The 25,108-nt window shown below is 40.0% G+C and overlaps 1 protein-coding gene across 1 annotated transcript in view; it reads left to right on the plus strand.

Annotated features, from left to right (window-relative positions):
• The first annotated feature begins 295 nt into the window (after nt 1-295).
• Nucleotides 296-25,108, plus strand: part of GLDN (gliomedin) — a 38,107-nt gene continuing 13,294 nt past the window's right edge. Inside the window, exons 1-6 of the mRNA XM_089690557.1 lie at nt 296-875; nt 2,480-2,531; nt 7,436-7,453; nt 10,139-10,255; nt 14,914-15,069; nt 15,907-16,035. Of these exons, the coding sequence (XP_089546683.1) occupies nt 501-875; nt 2,480-2,531; nt 7,436-7,453; nt 10,139-10,255; nt 14,914-15,069; nt 15,907-16,035 (847 nt within the window). The 5' untranslated portion in view covers nt 296-500. The remainder of the gene's footprint in view (nt 876-2,479; nt 2,532-7,435; nt 7,454-10,138; nt 10,256-14,913; nt 15,070-15,906; nt 16,036-25,108) is intronic.

Raw genomic sequence — 25,108 nt, forward strand, 5'->3', positions numbered from 1 at the left:
GCTAGAACAATGTATAGTATAATGTCATTTATTGTTTATTGTCTAGAAAATTTCTATTTTTTCCATAAGTTCTGTACAGTCACAAGCTCTGTCTTTCAGCTATTTGTACTTCATGTTTGTTCAGTTGGGGCCACATGTTTCATTCCTTCAAATAATGAGGAAGTCTTACTGAACTTTTCTGCCAATTCTTTACTAACTGCTGATACATACAATTAAAATGTGATGAGGTTTTTAGCAGTTGTTTCCAAGCTACCATCCATTCCCGTACAGGGCCCCTCCTTGCCTTTCCTGCACACACGCCTCTGCCATCACTTCCACATCATTAATTTGGATCTCAAAGTATAATCTTTGTCAAACAGCCCACGGCAACTCAAGACATTTAAACAGGCTCCAGCCCATGAAAAGTGCTTTGTGCCCTGAAGAAGACACTGTCCTTCTGCTGGAGGATTAGAAAGAAGGAGGCTGCAAAGAGAGTGCTTGCTTTCATTTTAAATACTGGAATGGGGACTCAAAGGGCTGTGACTCTACTGGCTTGTTCTGAAAAGGACAGGTGTAGTGCAGCACTCAGAGGTGTCATAGCTATACTGATCATTTTCACAGTGCTCAATGTAGGTGGAACCTTATTCATTCTGCTGCAATGGAAGGACATTGCTTCTAGAGTCAAGTTGCTGGAATCCTATCAAAGACCATCCCAGGAGGACCTTCTGACATCTCACCTGACTCAGCTCATATCAGAGGTTACCACACATGACAATGAACAACCAGAAACTTTCATATCCAGGAACAAACGGAGCCATCGCCGCAGACCACAGGAGTCTTACATTCGAGCAGAAAATGATGACATGCTCATGATGATGACGTATTCAATGGTCCCGGTAGAGTAATCCAGGGGAAATCTTAGTATAAAAACACTAAATTAAAAAAATGTATTATTATTATTACATTAAAAAACCATAGTAAATTTGATTACCTTTTAATCATTTACTACTACTATTTACTATATTTAATAGCAATATAACTACTGCTGATTTTATTTTCATTATTGTTATGTTATTTTTTTTTTTTAGCAAAAAAATTGTATAACTAGGATTTTCCAGAAAATCACTGCAAATAGTCAAAATAGTATGTACAGTCCTAAACTGACCAACCAGGTTTGATGTAGTTGAAATTGATTTCTGATTGGTAGTTTGAGTTACTGCAATGCCTTACTGAATATAACAAAGAGAGCAAAAAGAATTATCTAAACCAGCTATTGTGGAGTGGAAAAAAATAACTATTTATATCATCAGAAATCATGCTGAGTAACAAAAATTAAAAAAAAAAATGGGTGCAAAAATAGTTTGTTACTAATAGCACATAAATCTGCTCTTGATTAATTTTCTCTCAAATAAAAAAAACAATGCTGGATGTTTAGCCCCTGAATTGTACATTCCGGATTGCACAGGGAGCCTATTAATCTTCAAGCTAGGGGTATAACTGCTGGTTCTTTTGGTGTCTGAATATTTAGTAAATATAAGCACCTTAATGCAATGTTTTTTTTCATTAATACTAGTTAAAACGGAATCAAATGAGAAGGACAACATCTTTATTTCCATGCACACAGTTAGGAGTCTTGTTTCGCAAATTAAAGGCCAACAATGTTAGCACATTAGAAGTTGTCCACAAGCTATGCATTTTTTGGAAGTGTCTGATCTACTGGTAATTTGAAACGGTCTAAAAAGTATGAATTATTAAAAAAATGTATGAAACTAACATGCCGACAACCCAGATAAACAGACGTTTACATTAATGAATAGCAATGAAATGTTTTCATAATTAAAATAATTGTAAATTATTCAGTCAGATTGATTGGCTCATTAGTTACAACTTATTACTATTTTGTATGTTGGTAAAGTGTCCCCACAGGGAAGCAGTTATATTAGATCTACTATTCAAAATACTGTTGTTTGGTGTTATTAAAGCTGAACTCTAGGCAAAGCACTACACATATATATGAGAGCTGAAATTTATTTAGCTCTGCCATACATCACAGTCCAGCATAGCAGGGGAAGGGCCCTGATCTTCTCTGCTGCTGTTTCACTTCCATTTACTGCTTTATTCTGCACCTCCATCCTGTGACTGGACAGCGAAAGGAGAAGCAGCACACTGATGACCTCATCTCTCTGTCACTTTGTGCTCTCCTCCTATCAGCATGCTCCTTGTACGGCAATACACCTGATTGTCTCCGTGTGCTGCCTCTCTCTCCCCCTCTCTGAACTCTACTGTACTGGAACTGAATGAGGTGGATAACCAGTCAAATTCAGGTGCACACACTGCATTTAAAAACATTTAAGCATGTATTATTGATTACAGAGTTTCTATTATATCTGGCTGGAGTTCGGCTTCTGAACAAAAATTATTGTTCACCTGTTGAAAAAAAAATTATTATCATGTGCAAAGATTTATAATCCATGCAATACATATTTTTCTCATTGCTAAGGTACGAGTTATGCTAGATTTATGCAACAGTACAAGAGGAATCTGCTTAACAGGTACTTGATTTGCTTTCATTTTATTACAGTATTAGAAATTATTTGTAGATTATTGATATAATAGGAAGTATTGCTCTATTTGCTGAACTGTGATTCATTCACAAATGTGAATTGGGCTGCAATTTTTAATTTGGTTTTGGGTTACAATCTGTGGCTTTCAACTACTCATGTTGTTGAGAAGGCAAGATTTGACAATGGAAGTCTATAGCTCCAAACGGTACTTGGAAAGACATGTAATAAGGCAAACAGAATGTAAGAAGAGATTAGAGATAAGTATATCAGTTCCCCAGGGTAAAATTTGACCTGGATCAGCCTAGTTTTCTTTTAAGATACTCTTGGTCTTCTAATGGTTTGTGCACATGGCATTTTAGATGCTGGTAACATTTAGAAGGTTCTCCCATACTGCCTTGTATGTCTTCCTAGTTCTACCTTTTTGTCTTCTTGCCCTGTACCTCAGTCAGTTTATTATAAAGGTTATTATCAGATCCAGACCCTATTCAAAAGAAAATTATCAAGATTTTGGGTCATTTGTTTTCATTAATATTCTCATTTTCTCTATCTTAAAGGAGAAGTAGGGCCAAAGCTCTTTTGGCTTTACTCCTCCTATGGATCACAGGAGTACACTTCGTTCTGCACTCTTGTGACCCGCTTTAGCTCGCTGTTGGCAGGCGTCACTCAGCCGGTCCATGCTTTGGAAAGATCCCAACTTTATAGTCGGGATCCACCCAGATGCCTGGACCAGCAGCTGGCTCAGCCTCTCAGCGAGCCACTATAGCCACAATCGGTGCTGCAGCCATTTAGGTCAGCCTAGCTGTTTTGTTTTTTTTTGCTTCCTATACTTATCTTTTAAAATAACACTTAAAAATATATTTACAGTTTTTAAATGCCCTGCCATTATGGATATGTCAAATATATATACAAAACCACTGTACATTGCACTGAAGAATTTCAGAAGAACACATTTCACCACTAGTCACAAAGCTCTTCACTCCAAGTGATCATGACTCTCACAATATCAGAAATAGCTTGCAGTGTTTTATTACACCACCTAACATTAGATTTTACCAATTTGCATTCCTAGCTGTGACTGTTAACACTTCTCACACATTTTACTGGTGCAGTGTTGGTGACAATTTGCCACACACAAATGACTTGATTTATTTGAGGCAAATAGGTTGTTCACTTTGCAAGAGAGTTTTCCCCAGAACTTAGTGAATGGGGTGGAGTTTTTTACTTTGCAAACAATACCCAATCATGTGTAAGCAAAAAAAACCCAACATTTTTGCTTGTGCATGATTGGATGACGGAAGTCAGCAGATCTTCATTTCATTCACTAAGTTCTGGGGATAAATCCCTTGTACAAAGTGTAAGGGTGAGAGCTGACATCCTTGTCTTGTACCTCTGCTCATTGGAGTTGTTTCTGGTTTGGGGATGGTGGTAGACGGCATTTACGTCATGTTCTTTACTTAAGTCAAGGCTTAATAGGAGTAGTTTGGTAGAGTATACTTTATATAGACATCCTGAATGACAATGATTGCAAGCCTAATCTGTTATTTGGTTAGGGGGATAGTTCACTGCTTGTCCCATGTGAGCTATTGATACATTGAACACTGATGATCATAAGAAACAATCTAAAAGTCTACAGGCTGTTATTCCTTTGCTGCATTTTTATCCCCATATTTTAAATAGTGAAATGTATGCAAAATCTATTAGAAATCTATTAGAAAAGGTTAGAATGTTGTCAGTAATTAATAGCAAAGCAAGAAAAAGATATATCTGTAGAGTTATCTGTTCTGGTGTCTGTATTCAGGATTCTATTCAAAGTAGTTGTTTTAAAGCACTACGATAAATGTATATGATTGTATACAACCTGAAAAAGGTATTTGATTCACCAGTAAGATTGTAGAAAAATGGACAGAGAAGGTAGCTTTATGAAATGGATTACTAAGGAGAGGAAAGCTGAACAGATTAGATGAAGAAAGCTCAATGACCTCCCAAAATGTATCTAAAAGTCAATAACCTGGAAACGTTGGGGTTCCAAATACTGCTTTGTAATAGTAATGATGCTTTGTAATAGTAGTGATGCAAAGAAAAACAAATCAATAGTTGGAAAATATATGAGGAAAGACTAGGAGTCTACACCCATTGCAGACCTTTCACTGCTGAAAAGTACTCCTAGGCTCACAAAGCATTTTCACAACTATATCTTTGATGTTACGACGTAAAGACACTTGATCACTTCTAAGCTAGGTGGTCAACTCTTAAGATAAGGAGCATGTTCTTCTTGTACAGTGCAGGTAGCTCAAATATATCATCAGCAGAGGCTCTTTGAATAGGAAGCCATTCAGTAGGAAAAGAGAGACTCTGCTCCAGGCCAGTCCACTGCTGCATAACCTCATACATACATATCACACTTGCCCAGGGGCAGACTGACCATTTGGAAACTCGGGCACTGCCTGAGGGCCCGGGGTCAGTAGGGGGCCCCATGAGATGCCCCTGGTACCTTTTTCATAGGCTTTTTTGAGTTTGGGGCAAGGACACAGGGGCCCCATGATCCCCTATTGCCCGGGGGCCCCATGAGCTGTCAGTCCACCCCTGCACTTGCCTCAGCCCTTAATCATAACCATTCAGTAGGGACAACTGTTGTGTGGTCAATATGATTTCTTCATCTCCATGTCAACGAATGTGCAGACGTTATTGCAGCATGGAAAGGAAGAGCCCAGGATGAGACTCACCACTGGGCTGCAGTCACTATGGTCCATATGGAGGGATGTTTAAAAAGACATGAAAAAGGACAGGGAGAACCTTAGGGTCTAACTTTCCACTGTGTTGCAGTTAAAACAGGGAGGATAATAATTTTCCCAAATGTTAAGAAGAAAATGTCACTCATGCCACACCCTGGGAATAAGGTTGACCCCTTCCTCCCCAGCTAGCAGGTATGTTACCATGATATTGATGACAAAAAGAACAAGGATAGACATACATCTTTAGAAAACAGGGATTTTGCAAGCACCAAACTTCAGTGGACGTTCCGGCTCTGGTGTTCTGAGGCTTTGATACTTCAGTGGACGTTCCTGCTGTGGTGTTCTGAGGCTTTAATATTTCATTGGACTTTCTTGCTGTGGTGCTCTGAGGCTTTGATACTTCAGTGGACATTCCTGCTGTGGTGTTCTGAGGCTTTAATACTTCATTGGACCTTCCTGCTGTGGTGTTCTGAGGCTTTAATACTTCAGTGGTCGTTCCGGCTCTGGTGTTCTGAGGCTTTGATACTTCAATGGATGTTCTGGCTCTGGTGTTCTGAGGCTTTGATACTTTAGTGGACATTCCAGCTCTGGTGTTCTGAGGCTTTGATACTTCAATGGATGTTCTGGCTCTGGTGTTCTGAGGCTTGGATACTTCAGTGGACATTCCGGCTGTGGTGTTCTGAGGCTTTGATACTCTGGCACAAGATGGGCCATGCTTGGATATACACTGGACGCTCTACATTCTGATTTTTGATAGAGGAACAATTGCAGGAATTGTCATATATTACACACCCAACCGGGGGGTTTATTACCTGCATCTATTTCAGATGACAAGCTTTAATATATTTTATTCAAGCTCGGATGCTTAGATATTTACAGTTCACCACAGCCTCTTATTGGTCTCCACTATATCATTGGATTTTATACTCACCTAGCTGGATCACTTGAGGGCCTACTTGCCTATGTGATTCCGGGAATGAACCAGCAAAGATCTTCTATTTTTTGATACAACATATGGCGATAACTTTTGTGCTCTATTCTACTGCCCCCCCCATGAAGAAGATTCAAAATATAAATCTTATGAATTGAAAAGCGTTAGGGTTTTTTGATGAAATGCAGCCAAATCATCGCCATCTTTGTATAATATTGTGTACAATGTGTCTTTCTTCTTGTTTTTAAGATTGGACTTAATAAAATGGTGTTTTATACATTTCTTTTGTTGTTATATTTTGGTGCTTGCAAAATCCCCATTTTCTAAAAATGTGAGTCTATCCTTATTCTATGAGCTGGGATATAAGCACCGTTCATATTTAGTATAACTGGCCAGTACCATATACTCTGCTGCAGGGGCGGACTGACCATTTGGAAACGCGGGCACTGCCCGAGGGCCCGGGGTCAGTAGGGGGCCCCATGAGATGCCCCTGGTACCTTTTTCATAGGCTTTTTTGAGTTTGGGCAAGGACACAGGGGCCCCATGATCCCCTATTGCCCGGGGGCCCCATGAGTTGTCAGTCCGCCCCTGCTCTGCTGACAAAAAGAGTAGAGTGGGGTAGGATGGAAAGTACAAATTCCCAAAGTTATTCTGGTTTGTTTTTTAAAAGTAAAATTTTGACTTCATATTAAATAGAAGAATTGCAAGAGTATTCACCCTTTGAGATCACTAAAAAGGAAAAGGACTCTCTGTATTCTCCATCTATTGACTCTGATATTTCTAGACAACACATGGCCCAGTAGTAGCACCGCCCACTACAGTGTAATCACCCATAATGGCAGACTGTTTCTAGGCACACTAAGGCACCAGGCATAACCAATATGCGTATTATACGTGGACTGCCCCCTGGTCCAATAGAATCTGTATGATGGCCCTGAAACTAGCAACTTAAAAGTCAAAAATGTTATTTGCAATATTTTTATCCCTACATAAACAGAATTCTCTGCACAATTTTGGTAGTAAAGATATTACTACCACCTAGTTAAAATAAAGAAAATAGAATTGTTACTTTATTCTCAAGCAATTTCCTTCCTGTTCATTTATAAGCAAACACACCTCTGCTACTATTTTCAATTGACAACAAAATCACTTACGCTAAACTATGCTTTTATCTACTTTCGATCTGGTTATGTACAGAATTTTAATTGTGTTGACTTTTTATTTTACAGGTCCACCTGGGCCTCCAGGTGAGAAATGACATTACTGTATAATTATCCCTTTAAATGTTACATACTGTGCCTTAATTTTACATTTCTCTCAGTTGTTTAATATTTAAACCTTATGATATTGCCAAGTTTTCAGATGGGTGTGTTTGCACTTGATCAAAGTGGCATTCTAAGGCACATAAAGCTGAACTTCAGGCAAACAGCTAAATACATGATTGAAATATATATATACAGTGGGGATCGAAAGTTTGGGCACCCCAGCTAAAAATTTGTATTAATGTGCATAAAGAAGCCAAGGAAAGATGGAAAAATCTCCAAAAGGCATCAAATTACAGATTAGACATTCTTATAATATGTCAACAAAAGTTAGATTTTATTTCCATCATTTACACTTTCAAAATAACAGAAAACAAAAAAATGGCGTCTGCAAAAGTTTGGGCACCCTGCAGAGTTAATATCTTGTACTGCCCCCTTTGTCAAGTATCATAGCTTGTAAACGCTTTTTGTAGCCAGTCAAGAGTCTTCAATTCTTGTTTGAGGTATCTTTGCCCATTCTTCCTTACAAAAGTCTTCCAGTTCTTTGAGATTTCTGGGCTGTCTGTCACGCACTGCTCTTTTAAGGTCTATCCATAGATTTTCAATTATGTTGAGGTCAAGAGATTGTGAAGGCCATGGGAAAACCTTCAGTTTACGCCTCTTGATGTAATCCCCCGTGGATTTTGAGGTGTGTTTAGGATCATTATCCATTTGTAGAAGCCATTCTCTCTTTAACTTCAGCTTTTTCACAGGTGGCATCAAGTTACCATCCAAAATTTGCTGAAATTTTATTGAATCCATTTTTCCTTCTACTCGTGAGATGTTCCCTGTGCCACTGGCTGCAACACAACCCCAAAGCATGATTGATCCAACCCCATGCGTAACAGTTGGACAGAGGTTCTTTTCATTAAATTCTGTGCCCCTTCTTCTGCAAACGTACCTTTGCTCATTCCGGCCAAAAAGTTCAATTTCAACCTCATCGGTCCACAGAACTTGTTTCCAAAATGCATCAGGCTTGTCTATATGTTCATTTGCAAAGTTCAAACGATGATTTTTGTGGTGAGGACGTAGAAGAGGTTTTCTTCTGATGACTCTTCCATGAAGACCATATTTGTACAAGTATCTCTTTATAGTGGAATAGTGGACCACAACTCCAGTGTCTGCCAGATCTTTCTGGAGGGATCGTGCAGTCAAACGTGGGTTTTGGATTGTTTTTCTCACAATCCTGCGAGCTGTTCTGTCTGATATTTTTCTTGGTCTTCCCGATCTTGCTTTAACTTCCACTGTTCCTGATGACTGCCATTTCTTAATTACATTCCGAACAGAGGATATTGACATCTGAAAACGCTTTGCTATCTTCTTATAGCCTTCTCCAGCTTTGTGAGCGTCAACTATTTTCAGTTTCAGTTTTCTAGACAACTGCTTAGAACAACCCATGGTGCTGATTGTTGGGGCAAGGTCAGATGAGTCTGGGCATTTAAAACCTTTGAGATTGACATCACCTGGTCTTCCCAGACGATGATTGAGAACAATCCATGACACTGGCAGGTCTCAGCTTTGCAAAGGGGGCAGTGCATGCTATAAATTCTGCAGGGTGCCCAAACTTTTGCAGACGCCATTTTTTTGTTTTCTGTTATTTTGAAAGTGTAAATGATGGAAATAAAATCTAACTTTTGTTGACATATTATAAGAATGTCTAATCTGTAATTTGATGCCTTTTGGAGATTTTTCCATCTTTCCTTGGCTTCTTTATGCACATTAATACAAATTTTTAGCTGGGGTGCCCAAACTTTCGATCCCCACTGTATTTGTCAAGTCAGTCCTGAGATTTACATCCAGCAACACAGCACAGCCCTGCCTAGCAGAAGAGACCTGATTTTCCTTTGCTGCAGTTCAGTAACGATACAGGTCTTGTCCCGCTCCCAGCTTGTGACTGGGTATTGATGGAGAAGCAACTCATCCCTCTGTCACTGCAGCACCACTTGATTGGCTCCTTGTGCTGTTTCTCCCTCCAGCCGTCGGAGCCCTGCTGTACAGAAGATTGCAAGGGACGGACACCAAGTCAAGTTTAGAGACTTCCATTGCTTGCATTTCTAAAAATAAATGTATAATAAATTAACAAAAACAGAGCTATGTCAGTTTGAATCATTTATGTCTACCTGGAGCATTAGATTTGGTACTTACTCTATGAATTATTTCCTTTGGATGCAAGTTAGAACTAATACAACATACTAAAATGAGACTCCAGTAAGCTGTTATAGGGTAAAATCTGATTAGGGTATGGTAGCCCTATCCTTGGGACTGTCTAAGTAAAAACAGCCCAAAAATAACATTGATGAATAGTCGGATTTTTGTACTTTTCCTATGCAGGGCAAATTATAGATTTGTTTTATAAAATGCCCCTGACCCCTTCATTCGAGATCAAAGTTAAAGGGTGATTGGTTAGAAATAACAGAAATTAAATAGGAAAACTTTCTTATTGGTCCATGTATATATAAAAATCTGGTAGGGGAAGTCATTGTACCATTTCAAAAGATCACTGAATCTCTGTGTGCTACAGCCTTCACACTGGTTTAGAAGGATCTTTATTTTTCTTGATCTCTTAGAAGCAACTCAGGATATGACATATTTCTTTTTATAATTGATCTTCTATACCGGTTTTCCATTTAGGACCACCTGGTGTTGACGGAATGGATGGCATGCCGGGATACAATGGAACAGATGGTCTGCATGGCTTGCCAGGGAGCAAAGGGGAATCTGGTGATACTGGAAAGAGAGGAAAAATAGGTAGGTCTGCCCTCATCCAGCGCCGACAGTTGAGGGCCATCCCTTGCTATCCCCATTAATCCAATAGTTTCACAGCTTCTTCCAGGTTTTTGTCCCTCTTCTTTGGCCTTTAGTGCAGTGACATATGATGTAGTTTCTATGCATGCAGGCTGGAGTTACAATATCGCAGTTCTGTTCTCAGGAACCTATAGATACTAGTAATGAGCTGTGAGTGTACACTGTACATATGCACCACACCCAGTATAAACTATAAAAAAAAAAGCTAAAAGAAGAAAGTCTCTTTTCCCCAAAATACTTTGCGATCTCCATGATCGCTGTGGCCTACAGCAGATCACAGAGTAAATACAGTTGCCGGTTATCAGCAGCACTTTCCTCACGCTGTCACATCATGAGGAAAGTACTGCCCATAATCGGCAGCTGTCATGGAGCAGATTGGCACTGATCATCAGGGCACTAATGATCAGTGCCCTGCAGTGCCACCCAGCAGTGCCTCCCACCAGTTTCCAGCAGTGCCACCAATCAGTGCCCCCCAGCAGTACCACCCATCAGTGCTGCCCAGCTGTTGCGCCCATCACTGCTGCCCATCAGTACCACCAGTCAGTGCCATCAGTCAGTGCTTTCAGTCAGTGTCGCCCGTCAGTGCCTATCAGTGTCACCAGTCAGTGCCATCAGTCATTGCTGCCAGTCAGTGCCATCAGTCAGTGTCCCCCCGTCAGTGTCGCCCCTCAGTGCCACCTATCAGTGCCCATCAGTTCCACCTATCAGTGCCCATCAGTGCCACCTATCAGTGACCATCATTTCTACATATCAGTGCAACATCATCAGTGACTCCTCATCAATGCCCACCAGTGCCACCTCATCAGTGCCACCTCAGTGCAGCCTATCAATCCCTGTCAATGCTGCCTATTTGTGCCACCTCATCAGTGGTTATCAGTGCTGCCTATCAGCGCTGCATCATCAATTCACATCAGTGAAGGAGAACAGTGCAAAAAATAAAACACCCAGTGGCAATTAAATACCACCAAAAGAAAGCTCTATTTGTGTGAAAAAAATGATAAAAAAATTTCATATGGGTACAGTGTTGCATGACCGTGCAATTGTCATTCAAAGTGCAACAGTGCTGAAAGCTGAAAATTGTCCTGGCCACGAAGGGGGTATAAGTGCCCGGTAGGCAAGTGGTTAATAAAATATATAAAGGAAACATGTTCCCTGGAATTCATTAAGACTGGCACAGGCAGATTTTGTGAAAGTGTCTTTCATGCATTCTAAATGTGGTAAAGAATGCGCCACATTCAAATACCTGTCTAGAACTTCAATTTGGCTTATGCTGCACCACTTTTAAAATACATGGGAGATACTTTCACAAAATCTGTATGAAACAGTTTTTTTCTCCATACACCAAAAAACAGTCGGTCTTAATTAGCTTCACTTTTACATTTGGCACATTCAATGTGAAACAATGTAAAAGTAGAGTGATCAATGCAACACAATGTAAAAGTGGCACAATTTAGAACTACCTGAATTCGGTGCACGAGTAGCTGTCAGAATAAAACGTGTCACAAATGCTTCATAATTTTGGTCCAATACATTAAAAATGGGATTAACACCAGGAAAATGGCGCAGCAGATTCACTGAATTCCCCCCATTATGTTTTATAACACACCAAAAAATTAAAGAATAGCTAAACCCAACATTTTATATTCCTGAGATGTACCTGCTGTACCATGTACTTGTATGAAAAAGTATCCTGTTCACTTTGCATTGCTTTCTTTCAGTGAAATTACTGTTGTTACTGTCAGTCCCTCTGCTTTCCTATTAAAAACTGACCACACTAAGCAGGAGATCACAGCGTGGTCAGTTCTCTGACCAGGAAACTTAGTGAAAGATGATTCTTTTATCAAAATAAATTCCTCCCAAGAACTCCTGCTCTCTTGTTGCCTTGTCACCTCCTCCCATGCTTGCCTCCAGGACTTTTCCCAAGCCTCTCTCATTGTCTGGAACTCCCTACCCCAATCTGTCTGGCTGTCTCCTACTCTGTCCATTTTTAGGCTATCCCTGAAAACCCTTCTCTTCAGAGAAGCCTATCCTGCCTCCACCTAACATCTGTACTTTTATATTCTCCTTTAGCTCATGCCCCACTGTTATTACCTTTTGTATCACTTGACCCTCCCCTTTTAGTTTGTAAGATCCAACAAGCAGGGCCCTCCGATTCTTCCGGTATTGAATTGTATTGTAACTGTACTGTTGAATTGTATTGTAACTGTACTGTTTGCCTTCATGTTGTAAAGCACTGCAGAAACTGTTGGTGATATATAAATCCGGTATTAAAATAATAATAATAATAATTATAAAAAAGGTTATTGTTATATTGAACAATATTATATGTAGCCTTTTAGGCTTTTTTGGGGAGCATCTCAATTCCATAAAATGTTATAAATGTATTGTAAATGATACATTATACATTGTCCATGGTTTTAAACAAAGATAACATTGTGTATGTTCAAATGAAAGCATGCACTTTACCTGTGGTTGACCTTAGGCTCCACATACCCAATCTTCTTCAAAGTCTGAAGTCTCCGAGGAGCTTGCAAGGATGGGATATCAATCACTAGGGATATTTGTACATGGGCACTTACACACTTACCCCACATGTTTCACATAAAAGGGCAGCCCACAGACCTGTGGGTGCAAGGACCAAGTTATCACACAGCAGTGTGTACACAAGGAATTATTAGACTACTATGGTATGGGGGAATAAAAACTGTTCTTTACCAGTATAACTAAATAAATACCATTTAGTCCTCATTTGGGCAATATTACATTACACTAGTAAGAAGTTTCACCAAGGTCAGCTTTAAAGCAGAACTGCAGTCAATGCTTGTGGAGTCCTCAATGGGGAGATTTGCCCTCGCTTTCTACACAAAGGAAGGCAAAAATCCCTTTTGACCACTGTCACCAAAACTGGTGAAAACTGTCAGTTTTGGGATTTCCCCTCATTACTGTCACCAGGACCTTTCACTTCCCTTGTGCTAAACATCTATTCACTAATAATCATATATAAATACAGCACAGTCTTGCAATCATCTCTCTTTTTCATCATCACCCAACAAGATGCATTTTTGAATGCAATAAATCATCAAATAAAATTAAAATCGGTTGTCATTACGAAAAAATATAGTGCATATTAAGCAATAGAGTGCAAAATGTTAACTCAGTATATCACTGTATTGCGTGCTGAATATGTGCCAAAGTCCACTCATGGTACACTCAGTTTTTTATATATTGAATATCCGTGATCATAATCCTCCTTCTTCTTTACTGTCACAAGTGACACCTTCTCCTCTCCACAATCCACTCCCCTCATTTATGGAGTTCAACTTGTCAGACAGTATTAACCCATTAAATGTATGAGCAGGTCTATTTTTGCAGGAAGTTTATTTGTACACCAGAAAACTTTATCCTCCACAATGCTCCACAATCTCCTCCAATCTCGACAGTTCCAATGATGTAGGTCAACTCTAACCACTTTCTGTCCACCATATGTTTATAAACATCCTCGGACGAGAAGGGTGATATCTCAATTATCACTGCACCTGCTGCAATGATCGAAGTATCATTTTGTTGGGCCAATGATTTCTTACAAAGTAACAATGATGTCACTGTACTGTGATCTCATCCAACGCATTTCATCATAAACTGATGTTTTCAAGAGCAACGTCCCTGTTGTTGACCAGCTGGGATTCCAATGTTTGTAGTTCTGCTAATCAGGTGTATGAAGTGATCTGCTAAACGGTGCGGCTCTCACCACACTCAGCTGTTTGACATTTTCTAACAAAGTGCAGCATAGCTTCAGAAACCTGTTAGTTTTATATATGAAATGTACTGTATATGAAGTATTGTAGATTTTTAGAATATTTATTTTTTATATGTAAACCCAATCACTAAACTCTAATATAAGCTTTAAAGCAGTTGTCTGCCCCCCCCCTTCCCTCCGCAAAACGCCCCTCCCCCTGCTTTATAAATACTTCAATGCTGCAGGATTTTAGCCAGTTCAGTAACATCATGGGTAGTAAACAGCAAATCCGTCACCAGCAGTTCGGAAAATACAAACTTTTAGGCAAGTTGAATTGAAGTAGGCAAAATCTTAATAGTCAATTTTGGCCATTTGTAGGTTCACTAAGCAACCTAGCCATAGGAAGCCAAGCATTACCTAGCACTACTAGGGGAAAATGTACCAATGTTAAAAAAAAAAAAAAAAAAAAAAGGAACAGTGGTTTTCATACGGCTTTAAGGACAGCATACACAGATTAGTTTTATGGCGAGTTTGATGCATAGTTTGTAAGTGCCCTTCCTTGTAGTGCCTCACTACATCATGGTAAAAGGTTACACAAAGGGCACTAAAAACACTTCACACTTTTATCCCAAATTTCCCCCTATCCTCTATCTACCCACTATCCTATTTTTCCCCCAGAAGATATTAGAGCAGCAACAATCGTCATGAATAAAAACGTTCTAAAAAAACTCACGTTGATATAAACTATATTCACTGTATATGCATCTTAAAATATCCAGCTATGTACAGCATTTGAAATACTAAGTACAGTGACTAATTGTAGCAATATGTTTTTATACGCAGTCTGTTTTTGTGTCCATTTTAGGTAAAGCAGGAATGAATGGGGAACCTGGTTCAAATGGGGAGAAGGGAGATCCTGGTGAAATTGGTCCTCCAGGGAAGGATGCCATGCCAGGAAAAAGGGGTGAAAAGGGTGAGAAAGGAGACAAGGGGGACACCTCTAATGACATCTTTAGTGAAGGTAGGTTGCTATGTTGCAGTATATTTAGTGGTTTCTGGGATGTTGCCTTTATCTAATAAATAAGTAATAGGAGTTCCTAAAGTATTTCAGTGTATTCATCTAGGGAATCTAGGGAATATCCTCACCTCTTTATTCCCTTCCATATTTAATGATAATTATCCCCTTTTAAAAAAAAATTGGGCCAGATTCTCCATGAGTTGTCTGCATACAAAATCTCTTGGCTGTGAAAGATCATGGCCAATACAACAGTAATATTGACCAAATTATTATTTCTGTTTTGATCTCTATATATCAACCATACAATTCTAACCACTTTACAATCTCACTTCAACAAATTTATATGGCAAAATATGCATCCTAAAATGCATAAGGCTCATTCATCCATGGGTGGCCCCACCCATTGAGATATAATTAAATAGTACTTGGCACACAGATTTCTCAGTTGGTAGCCTTGTGTTCTTTAGCCACTGAGACTCCTTGATTACAGTAATATCCCCTTGGTTATTATACCATACCAGTCTTACCAGTTCCCTGGAGTTCCGTGATTTAGCCGTAACACATACAGAACTAAAGTATATCTTCTCCTTATCCACACATGTCTATCACATGTAATCACTACTTATAACATCATATTCTTCTTATTGTTATATTACTATACTTGTACCATTATCACCCTTTCAATATTGTATACAACATGTTGTAATGTTTTTTTTTTCAAGAATTACCCATCACTAACTTTTTTATGCAAAGCTTTGCTCTCATAGAAATGTAATAACAGACAATAAACAGGAACAACTAAGAGTACAATATTTGGATTATCTTTCCACAAATTTGCAGGAATGAAAGGGGAAATGGGACCTCCTGGGCCACCAGGTCTTCCTGGTCCTCCAGGACCTATGGGCCCACCAGGAAGAAAGAAAATCAAGTCTGAGAAACTCACAGAGACTTTCAGTAGTAAATGCACAGGTAAGACTGAAAGTAGGACATAATTGTTTCCAATTTCTGTTGTGGTACAGAAAAACGTTAGCTTTGTATTTGTGTGTTGTTGTGCCTTGTAGTCTGGAAGGCAAAGTAGTTATAGAGTGCTTTATAGGCACATTCAAGGATTCATAATACACATGCAGGCTTCTGAGTATAACAAGAACAGAAACTGAAACTAACTTGTACATAGAAATTATTATACATTTACCACCTGAAAATGCAACATCTACAGGTTAGAGGTAAGATTTCCACATTTTCCCATCATAGCACAAAAAATATTTTTCCTTCATATTGAAAAATGCAGGCAACGACAATGTGAAAAATTATATCAACATAACAATACTATGCATTTTAATTACATGAAATAATAACTGGTCCAAACAAGGAGCCTTCTTTGAAAATGTCAAGCTGGTTTCGGCCCCCGTCTCCAGTTTGGTGGCTATCAGGAGGAATGGCCCTGTTCTGAAAGGGTCTAAGTGGTACAAGATGACTGGCATTCCATATGCATCCATCAGACAGTTCATGAATGCAAGGTCCTTGTTGACTAAATCAAAGCAGATAGGAAAATTTGGATTGTTCCGCTTTCAGTAAGAGTTAGAGTTTCTTAACTCTAACTAGAGATCCAGACTGAAAGTGTACTTCCCTGGCACCACATCTCCAAACAGTATATGCCTTACGTTTGTCTTGTTGATCTTTAAGCCCTGGTTCATACTGATGTTATTTCAAATACGACTCAGATCACATTGAATTTCATGATAAGGGAAATAACATTGGTTTCAATAGAGCCTGTTCACATCAATGCAGTGAGACTTCAGTCTGACTTTAGGAAAGGGTCCTGTGCTACTTTGGTGCAATGCAGTGCAATTTTGGATGATATGGTTACATAAAAACAGAGCTTACTCTGCTCTGGGTAAAGATTGTGTAATGTACAGAGTGCAGGGGTCAGAAGTCAGTAACACACAGAGCGTAAAGGGCAAAAGAAAATGGGTGCAGTCATAAAATAACCCCCAGCATTAGTAGTGAGATGAATAAAGGGCATGTATAGACACTGAGATCTGTGTGTGAACATAACCGGAAAGCATTCAACCCAAAACTTAAAGTGGTTATAAAGGCTCAAGGCTTTTTTCGTTCATGCATTCTATGCATGAAGGTAAAAAACGCTGTTTGCAGCAGCTCCCCAAATACTTACCTGAGCCCCATCCTGATCCAGCTATGTGCACGAGAGCCTCGGCTCTCCAGGGACTCTCCCTCCTCATTGGCCAATGGCTCCCACTGTTGTCAGTCACAGCCAGAGAGTCAATGAGGAGAGAGAGGGGGCAGGGCAAAGCCACAGCTCAACAGTATGTGTGAATGGACACGCAGCGAGCCTGATTGGGTGCCCCCATTCTTGCTCTGGAGACACTCAGCAGGAGGGAGGGACCAGAAGCACTAACAGGAGACCCGAGAAGAGGAGGATCAGGGCTGTTCTGTGCAAAACCACTGCATAGAGAAGGTAAATATAGCATGTTTGTTATTTTAAGAAAAATTGCCTTTAATATTGCTTTAAGTTTGGGTATCCAAGGAATCAGTGTTGATGTTTTCAAAGCTTCAGTTTTTAAAATCAGCACTCATTTCTCTTCAACTCCTCCCAGAGCCATTGTGCTGTCTCTGCTGCCGTCAGTGATTCCATCCAGGCCTAGTGGTGTATGTATTCAGAGCTAATGCACCCAGCACTCCATCCCTCCCTCCCTCCTCCTTTCTAGGCAGGCAGTTTAACAGACAGGCCAGCTGGGACTTACAGTACAGCCAAAGGCAGCAAATATATTTTTAGTGAACCCTGAATAAAGCTAATGAAAGTGACACATATTGATAGATATCATAAATAAATTATAATGACCTCAGCATTCAGCTGCAATTGCTTGCTTTAACCCCCTCCCATGACTCCTGATAGTGATGGTAGGAGTAGTTCTGCAGAGCTAGCACACCATTGCCTTCCACTATGCTAGCATGTATGTCTCCCAGAGGGAACTAGAGTTCCCATAAATCAGTAGACAGTGGCATATGTGGGACATGGGCGTGGCATAGGTGGGCAGAATGTGAAGAAAATCTTGACATATCTTCGAAGATGATTGACACACTAGGACTTTCCAAAGAATGGAAGCAACACCTCCCCTATGATGTCACAGCACCAGACTGTGGTACCTTGAATACTGGCATAATGTAAAGGGGAAGACTGAGCCATTTGGAAAATAAGGAGGCTGCATTGCCGCCACATTAACAGAAGCTGAAAGTTGGATGGAGAGCAGGTGAATTTCTCAATATACGTGCATTTATATGACAAACAAAGACAGACATTTTACATTCTACTTCATTTATCACCTTAATTCTTAGATTTGATCTTAGTTACGTTACACACGGACATCAATTGCTTTGTTTACAATCAATGCAAGCCAGAAGACATTTCAGCTGCTAAAAATACAAGACTAACTGAGCCCCATATTGAATCAACATGGGATAAAGCATTTTGTTTTTTTTTAGATCTAAGATGCCATGTATTATACGGGAGGGTTATTACCCTTCTGACAAGTAATGCAATACTGACAATTAGTCCTTGGGCATCTATGACTAGCCACCAGTACGGGTCACATAGTCTTTGCTTTGTTCTTACAATTCTATGGTGATTCTCAAGTTGTGTAAGGCACTCTGGTACTAGTAAGCAAAGAAATCCACAAATACTGTATCAACTAAGGACAGTTCATGGCTAATCCTGTAATAAGGTCAAAGGACAGAGCTCAGTTTATTTTGAGAGTTTGGGCATTTGTGTTGTACAGTGTTGTTATTTTGTACAATGTACAATGTTGTAATAATTGTACTTGTATTGTACTTCTGTATTTCTGACACACTTTTTGCACATCTGGTTATGCTTTAGTTTTGTGTATAAAGTTCTCAGCACAGCCCAGTGAGGTGTCACTGAGTGATGCCCTCTTGGGCACTGATTGCATAGGAGTAAATGAAGCTGTTATGATAGGACCATCAACTACAGTGAACATAAAAAGTCTACACACCCGTTAAAATGTCAGGTTTCTGTGATGTAAACAAATGAGACAAAGATAAATCATTTCAGAACTTTTTCCACCTTTAATGTGACCTATAAACTGTACAACTTGGTTGAACAACAAACTGAAATCTTTTAGGAGGAGGGAAGTAAAAATAAAACATTTAAATAATATGGTTGCATAAGTGTGCACACCCTTAAACTAATACTTTTTTGAAGTACCTTTTGATTTTTTTTACAGCACTCAGTCTTTTTGGGTATGAGTCTATCAGCATGGTACATCTTGACTTGACAATATTTGCCCACTCTTCCTTGCAAAAACACTCCAAATATATCTGATTGCGTGGGCATCTCCTGTGCACAGCCCTCTTCAGATCACCCCACAGATTTTCAATGGGATTCAGGTCTGGGCTCTGTCTGGGCCATTCCAAAACTTTAATCTTCTTCTGATGAAGCCATTCCTTTGTTGATTTGGATGTATGCTTTGGGTGGTTGTCATGCTGAAAGATGAAGGTCCTCTTCATGTTCAGCTTTCTAGCAGAAGCCTGAAGGTTTTGTGCCAATATTGACTGGTATTTGGAACTGTTCATATTTCCCTCTACCTTGACTAAGGCCCCAGTTCCAGCTGAAGAAAAACAGCCCCAAAGCGTGATGCTGCCACCACCATGCTTCACTGTGGGTATGGTGTTCTTTTGGTGATGTGCACTGTTTTTGTGCCAAAAATATCTTTTAGAATTATGGCCAAAAAGTTCAACCTTGGTTTCATCAGACCATAACACATTTTCCCACATGATTTTGGGAGACTTCAGATGTGTTTTTGCAAGATTTAGCAAGGCTTGGATGCTTTTCTTTGTAAGAAAAGGCTTCCATCTTGCCACTCTACCCCATAGCCCAGATATATGAATAATACGGTTGATTGTTGTCACATGTACCACACAGCCAGTACTTGCCAGATATTCCTGAAGCTCCTTTAATGTTGCTGTAGGCCTCTCGGCAGCCTCCCAGACCAGATTTCTTCTCGTCTTTTTATCAATTTTGGAGGAACATTCAGTTCTTAGTAATGTCACTGTTGCAACATATTTTCTCCACTTGATGATGACTGTCTTCACTGTGTATATCTAATGCCTTGGAAATTCTTTTGTACCCTTTTCCTGACTGATACCTTTTAACAATGAGATCCCTCTGATGCTTTGAAAACTTTCTGCGGACCATGGCTTTTGCTGTAGGGTGCGACTAAGAAAATGTCATGACATTTTAATAGGAGTGTGTAGACTTTTTATATGCACTGTATTTGTAGATTTAATGCAGCAAAGGAGATCCTTGACTAGTATAGTGGTGACTAGAATGATGGAGGGGCAGAGCAGAGAGCGGTGACTGATAGTCACTGAAGTCCAAGAACTGAGTGCTCAGTGGTCTTTGATTAGTTGGTTCTGGGTTTTAGAGATGGCAGGGCACAGAAGCAGTATTGGATCGATGCTGCATCAACCTAAGTAAGTATGTAGGTTTTTTTTTTGTTTTTTTCAAAACCCATACTTCTGTTTTAAAGTTCAGACATTCATAATACATATGCAGGCTTCTGAGTATTTCATAATGGGAACAAGAACTGAAACAAATTTGTACAGTGTATAGAAAATGTTGTACCATGTATAAAAAATATATGTGTAACAACAGAATATAGTGATTTGTACAGGTCAGAGCTATAAACACAACACGTGCAGGGGCAAACTGACAATTCATGGGGCCCCCGGGCAATAGGGGATCATGGGGCCCCTGTGTCCTTGTCCACACTCAAAGCACACCCAAAAAAGCCTAGAAAAGGTACCAGGGGCATTTCATGGGGCCCCCTATTGACCCCGGGCCCTCGGGCAATGCCCGAGTGCTCTAATGGTCAGTCCGCCCCTGAACACATGTCTCTTTACAATTACTTTTACACACATCTCTTTATTATTCCATAAATTACTCTGTGGATATATAGGCCCCACTGTTCCAAGTCATCAATCTTTTAGGCTAATAATGTAGAATTAATTTGAAATCAGTTTGAGATGTTTCTGTGTTTGTTTAGAATTTGACCTGCATGCAGGTCTTGCATTCCCATAGACTTGTATAGGAATGCAAAACCCATCAGATGAACAAAAGCCCATTGACACAGGCCTTGACAAATCTGCACCTTTTTTTCACAGTGGATCAATGTATGGTTTACATCTATGTGTTTGGTTCTTTGGTACATCTATAGGTTATGGTTCATAGGGAATGTGTTAGGGCACCATATAAAATGAATAGGAGTACAGCACACTGCAGCAAGATGTATTTGTCATCATGCATTAATGTTTGTTAATGTGGGGCAAAATATTACCTAGGTGCAAAAGTATAAATCCAGCCTTAAAGTACCCCCTCCCTGTAAGGGACTGGCACCGTACATACTGTAATTTATCAGCATGGAAGTTACAATTATGTCTGAAACATTATTCATGAATATCCCTTTGCAGGGGTGAGAAACAGAGAGATTGTTCCCTCTGTGCAAAGCCCTGTATTGAATGTCAACACAGGGTTCAGGGCGGTGATTGTACACCCCCGATCAGCAGGTCCCGGCCATTAACGATTGTACACAGCGGGTGCCGGTGGGGGGTGGTGTGCCTGCGCATGCCCTAAATCCGGAAGCGGGCAGCAACATACCAATACTTCGCTTTGTCTGCACAGCCTGCCAATCCACAGTACATCGCGGGCACAAGTGGTTAAACACCTCTACATATTTATTTATTTATTACAAGTACTTATATAACGCCGTCAATTTACGCAGCGCTTTACATATATATTGTACATTCACATCAGTCCCTAACCCCCAAGGGGCGTACAATCTAAGGTCCCTAACTCACATTCATACATACACATACTAGGGCCAATTTACAGTTGCAAGAAAAAGTATGTGAACCCCTTGGGATTACGTGGAGTTTTGCATGAATTGGGCATAAAATGTGCTCTGAACGTCATCTAAGTCACAACAATAGAAGAACACAGTCTGCTGAACATAATACTACACAAACATTAGATGTTGCTATGGTTTAATTGCACATAACATGTAAACATTCACAGTACAGGGAGGAAAAAGTATGTGAGGCCCTAGCTTAATGACTTTTCCCAGAGCTAATTGGAGCCAGGAGTGAGCCAACCTTGACTCCAATCAGTGTGATGATATTGGATGTGTTGCTGACAGCTGCCCTGCCCTTAAAAAACACACACCTGTTTTGGGTTTACTGGTTTCAAGAAGCACTGTCTGATGTGAACCATGCCTCGCAGAAAAGAGCTCTCAGAAGACCTACGATCAAGAATTGTTGACTTGCATGAAGCTGGAAAGGGTTACAAAAGTATCTCCAAAAGCCTTGATGTTCATGTGTCCACGGTAAGACAGACTGTCTACAAATGGAGAAAGTTTAGCACTGTTGCTACTCTCCCTAGGCGTAGTCGTCCTGTAAAAATGACTGCAAGAGCACAGTGCAGAATGCTGCATGAGGTAAAGAAGAATCCCAGAGTGTCAGCTAAAGACCTACAGAAATCTCTGGCACATGCTAACATTTTTGTTGACACATCTACAATAAGGAAAACATTAAACAAGAATGGAGTACATGGGAGGACACCACGGAGGAAGCCATTGCTGTCCAAAAAGAATATTGCAACACGTTTGAAGTTTGCAAAAGAGCACCTGGATGTTCCACAGCACTACTGGCAAAATATACTGTGGACAGATGAAACCAAGATTGAGTTGTTTGGGAAGAACACACAACACTATGTGTGGAGAAAAAAAGGCACAGCACACCAACATCAAAACCTCATCCCCACTGTAAAACATGGCGGAGGGAGCATCATGGCTTGGGGCTGCTTTGCTGCCTCAGGGCCTGGACGGATTGTTGTCATTGATGGGAAAATGAATTCCAGAGTTTATCAAGACATTTTGCAGGAAAACGTACGACCATCTGTCCTCCAACTGAAGCTCCGCAGAGGATGGGTGATGCAACAGGACAATGACCCAAAGCATACAAGTAATTCAACAAAACAATGGCTGCAACAGCACAGAATACGCCTTCTGGAGTGGCCCAGTCAAAGTCCTGACCTCAACCCGATTGAAATGCTGTGGCATGACCTTTAGAGAGCGATTCACACCAGACATCCCAAGAATATTGCTACACTGAAACAGTTTTGTGAAGAGGAGTGGTCCAAAATTACTCCAGATCGTTGTGCAGGTCTGATCTGCAACTACAGGAAACGTTTGGTTGAGGTGATTGCTGCCAAAGGAGGGTCAATCAGTTATTAAGTCCAAAGGTTCACATACTTTTTCCTCCCTGCACTGTGAATGTTTACATGTTATGTGCAATTAAACCATGGCAACATCTAATGTTTGTGTAGTATTATGTTCAGCAGACTGTGCTCTTCTATTGTTGTGACTTAGATGACGTTCAGAGCACATTTTATGCCCAATTCATGCAAAACTCCACGTAATCCCAAGAGGTTCACATACTTTTTCTTGCAACTGTACATATACAGGAACCAATTCACCTACCAGCATGTCTTTGAAGTGTGGGAGGAAACCGGAGTACCGGGAGGAAACCCACGCAGGCACAGGGAGAACATGCAAACTCCAGGCAGGCAGTGCTGTGGTTGGGCTATAGTGACTGGAACAACAACAATAGCAGTGCTGGATATATCACAATCCAACAGTTAACTTTACTAGTGTGTTATATAAATTTATGCTGAAAACTTTTCATTGAATTTCCCAAACCCAAATACACACTGATGACTTCAAGAGGAGTTGATTCCATTGTCCTTGACTTTCACTGGAAATGATAAAGTCTTGAAAGTCATCTTTATTTTCCTTGTTAGGCAGCTCAAAGGGTTTGTGTATAATATTAGTGTTTTAACTCCTTCAAGACGGAGGTAAAACAAATCTTAACGCCTGAACACAGTTTTGCAACTTTGACATGCATTAGTAAAACTTTGCATATCATCACAACTACTTAGTGTATCCAGGTGAATTATACCGCGTTTTTTTTTCAGGACAAATTGAGCTTTCATTTGTTGGTAAATGGTAATGGGTATCTTCTGATTTCTTTTTTTTTTTTCAAAGGAAAACTGGCACAAAATGGTATCAAACACAATTTATTTAAATGTAGCAGTGTATTTCTTGCTGCTTCCATAATGCACCACCAAAGAACAACCCCAAATAAATTCTCCTGCTCCTGATTGCAGTGATACCACATATGTATGGGCAGCACAGTGGCTAAGTGGTTAGCACTTCTGCCTGGCAGTACTAGGGTCATTGGTTTGAATCCCAACCACGGCACCACCTGCCTGCAGTTTGCATGTTCTCCCTGTGCCTGCGTGGGTTTCCTCCGGGTACTCCGGTTTCCTCCAACACTCCAAAGACATGCTGGTAGGTTAATTGGCTCCTGTCTAAATTGGCCCCAGTATGTGTATGTATGAATGGGAGTTAGGGACCTTAGGTTGTACGCCCCTTGAGGGTTAGGCACTGATGTGAATGTACAATATATATGTAAAGTGCTGCATAAATTGACAGCGCTATATAAGTACCTGAAATAAATAAATGTGTATGGTATTTGTTGTTTGTACCTGAAATAGGGCCCAGAAACAAAAGTGCTTGATTTTGATTTTTTTTTTTTTACCTACAACACACTAATACTGATGCTGATACTAAACTAAAAAATGCTTTTACTTTTAATCATAGGTAAAATACACTTACAATGACCTTTGATCCTAACACCAAACTAGATCAAACCCTTATCTAGCTATTTTATCTTTTTTATATTATTTTTTGCACACACTTTTTTGTTTGAACTTTTTCACCTCCAGCAAGTAGAAAAAAGATACTGTACACTGGGGGAGATTTACTAAAACTAGAACGCTCAGAATCTGGTGCAGCTGTGAATGGTAGCCAATCAGCTTCTAACATCAGCTTGTTCAATTAAGCTTTGGCAATAAAACCTGGCAGCTGATTGGTTTCTATGCAGAGCTGCA

This window comes from Staurois parvus, unplaced genomic scaffold, assembly GCF_062004578.1.
Source record: "Staurois parvus isolate SC_StPar_1 unplaced genomic scaffold, SC_StPar_1.0 ptg000533l, whole genome shotgun sequence".
NCBI classification, from domain to species: domain Eukaryota; kingdom Metazoa; phylum Chordata; class Amphibia; order Anura; family Ranidae; genus Staurois; species Staurois parvus.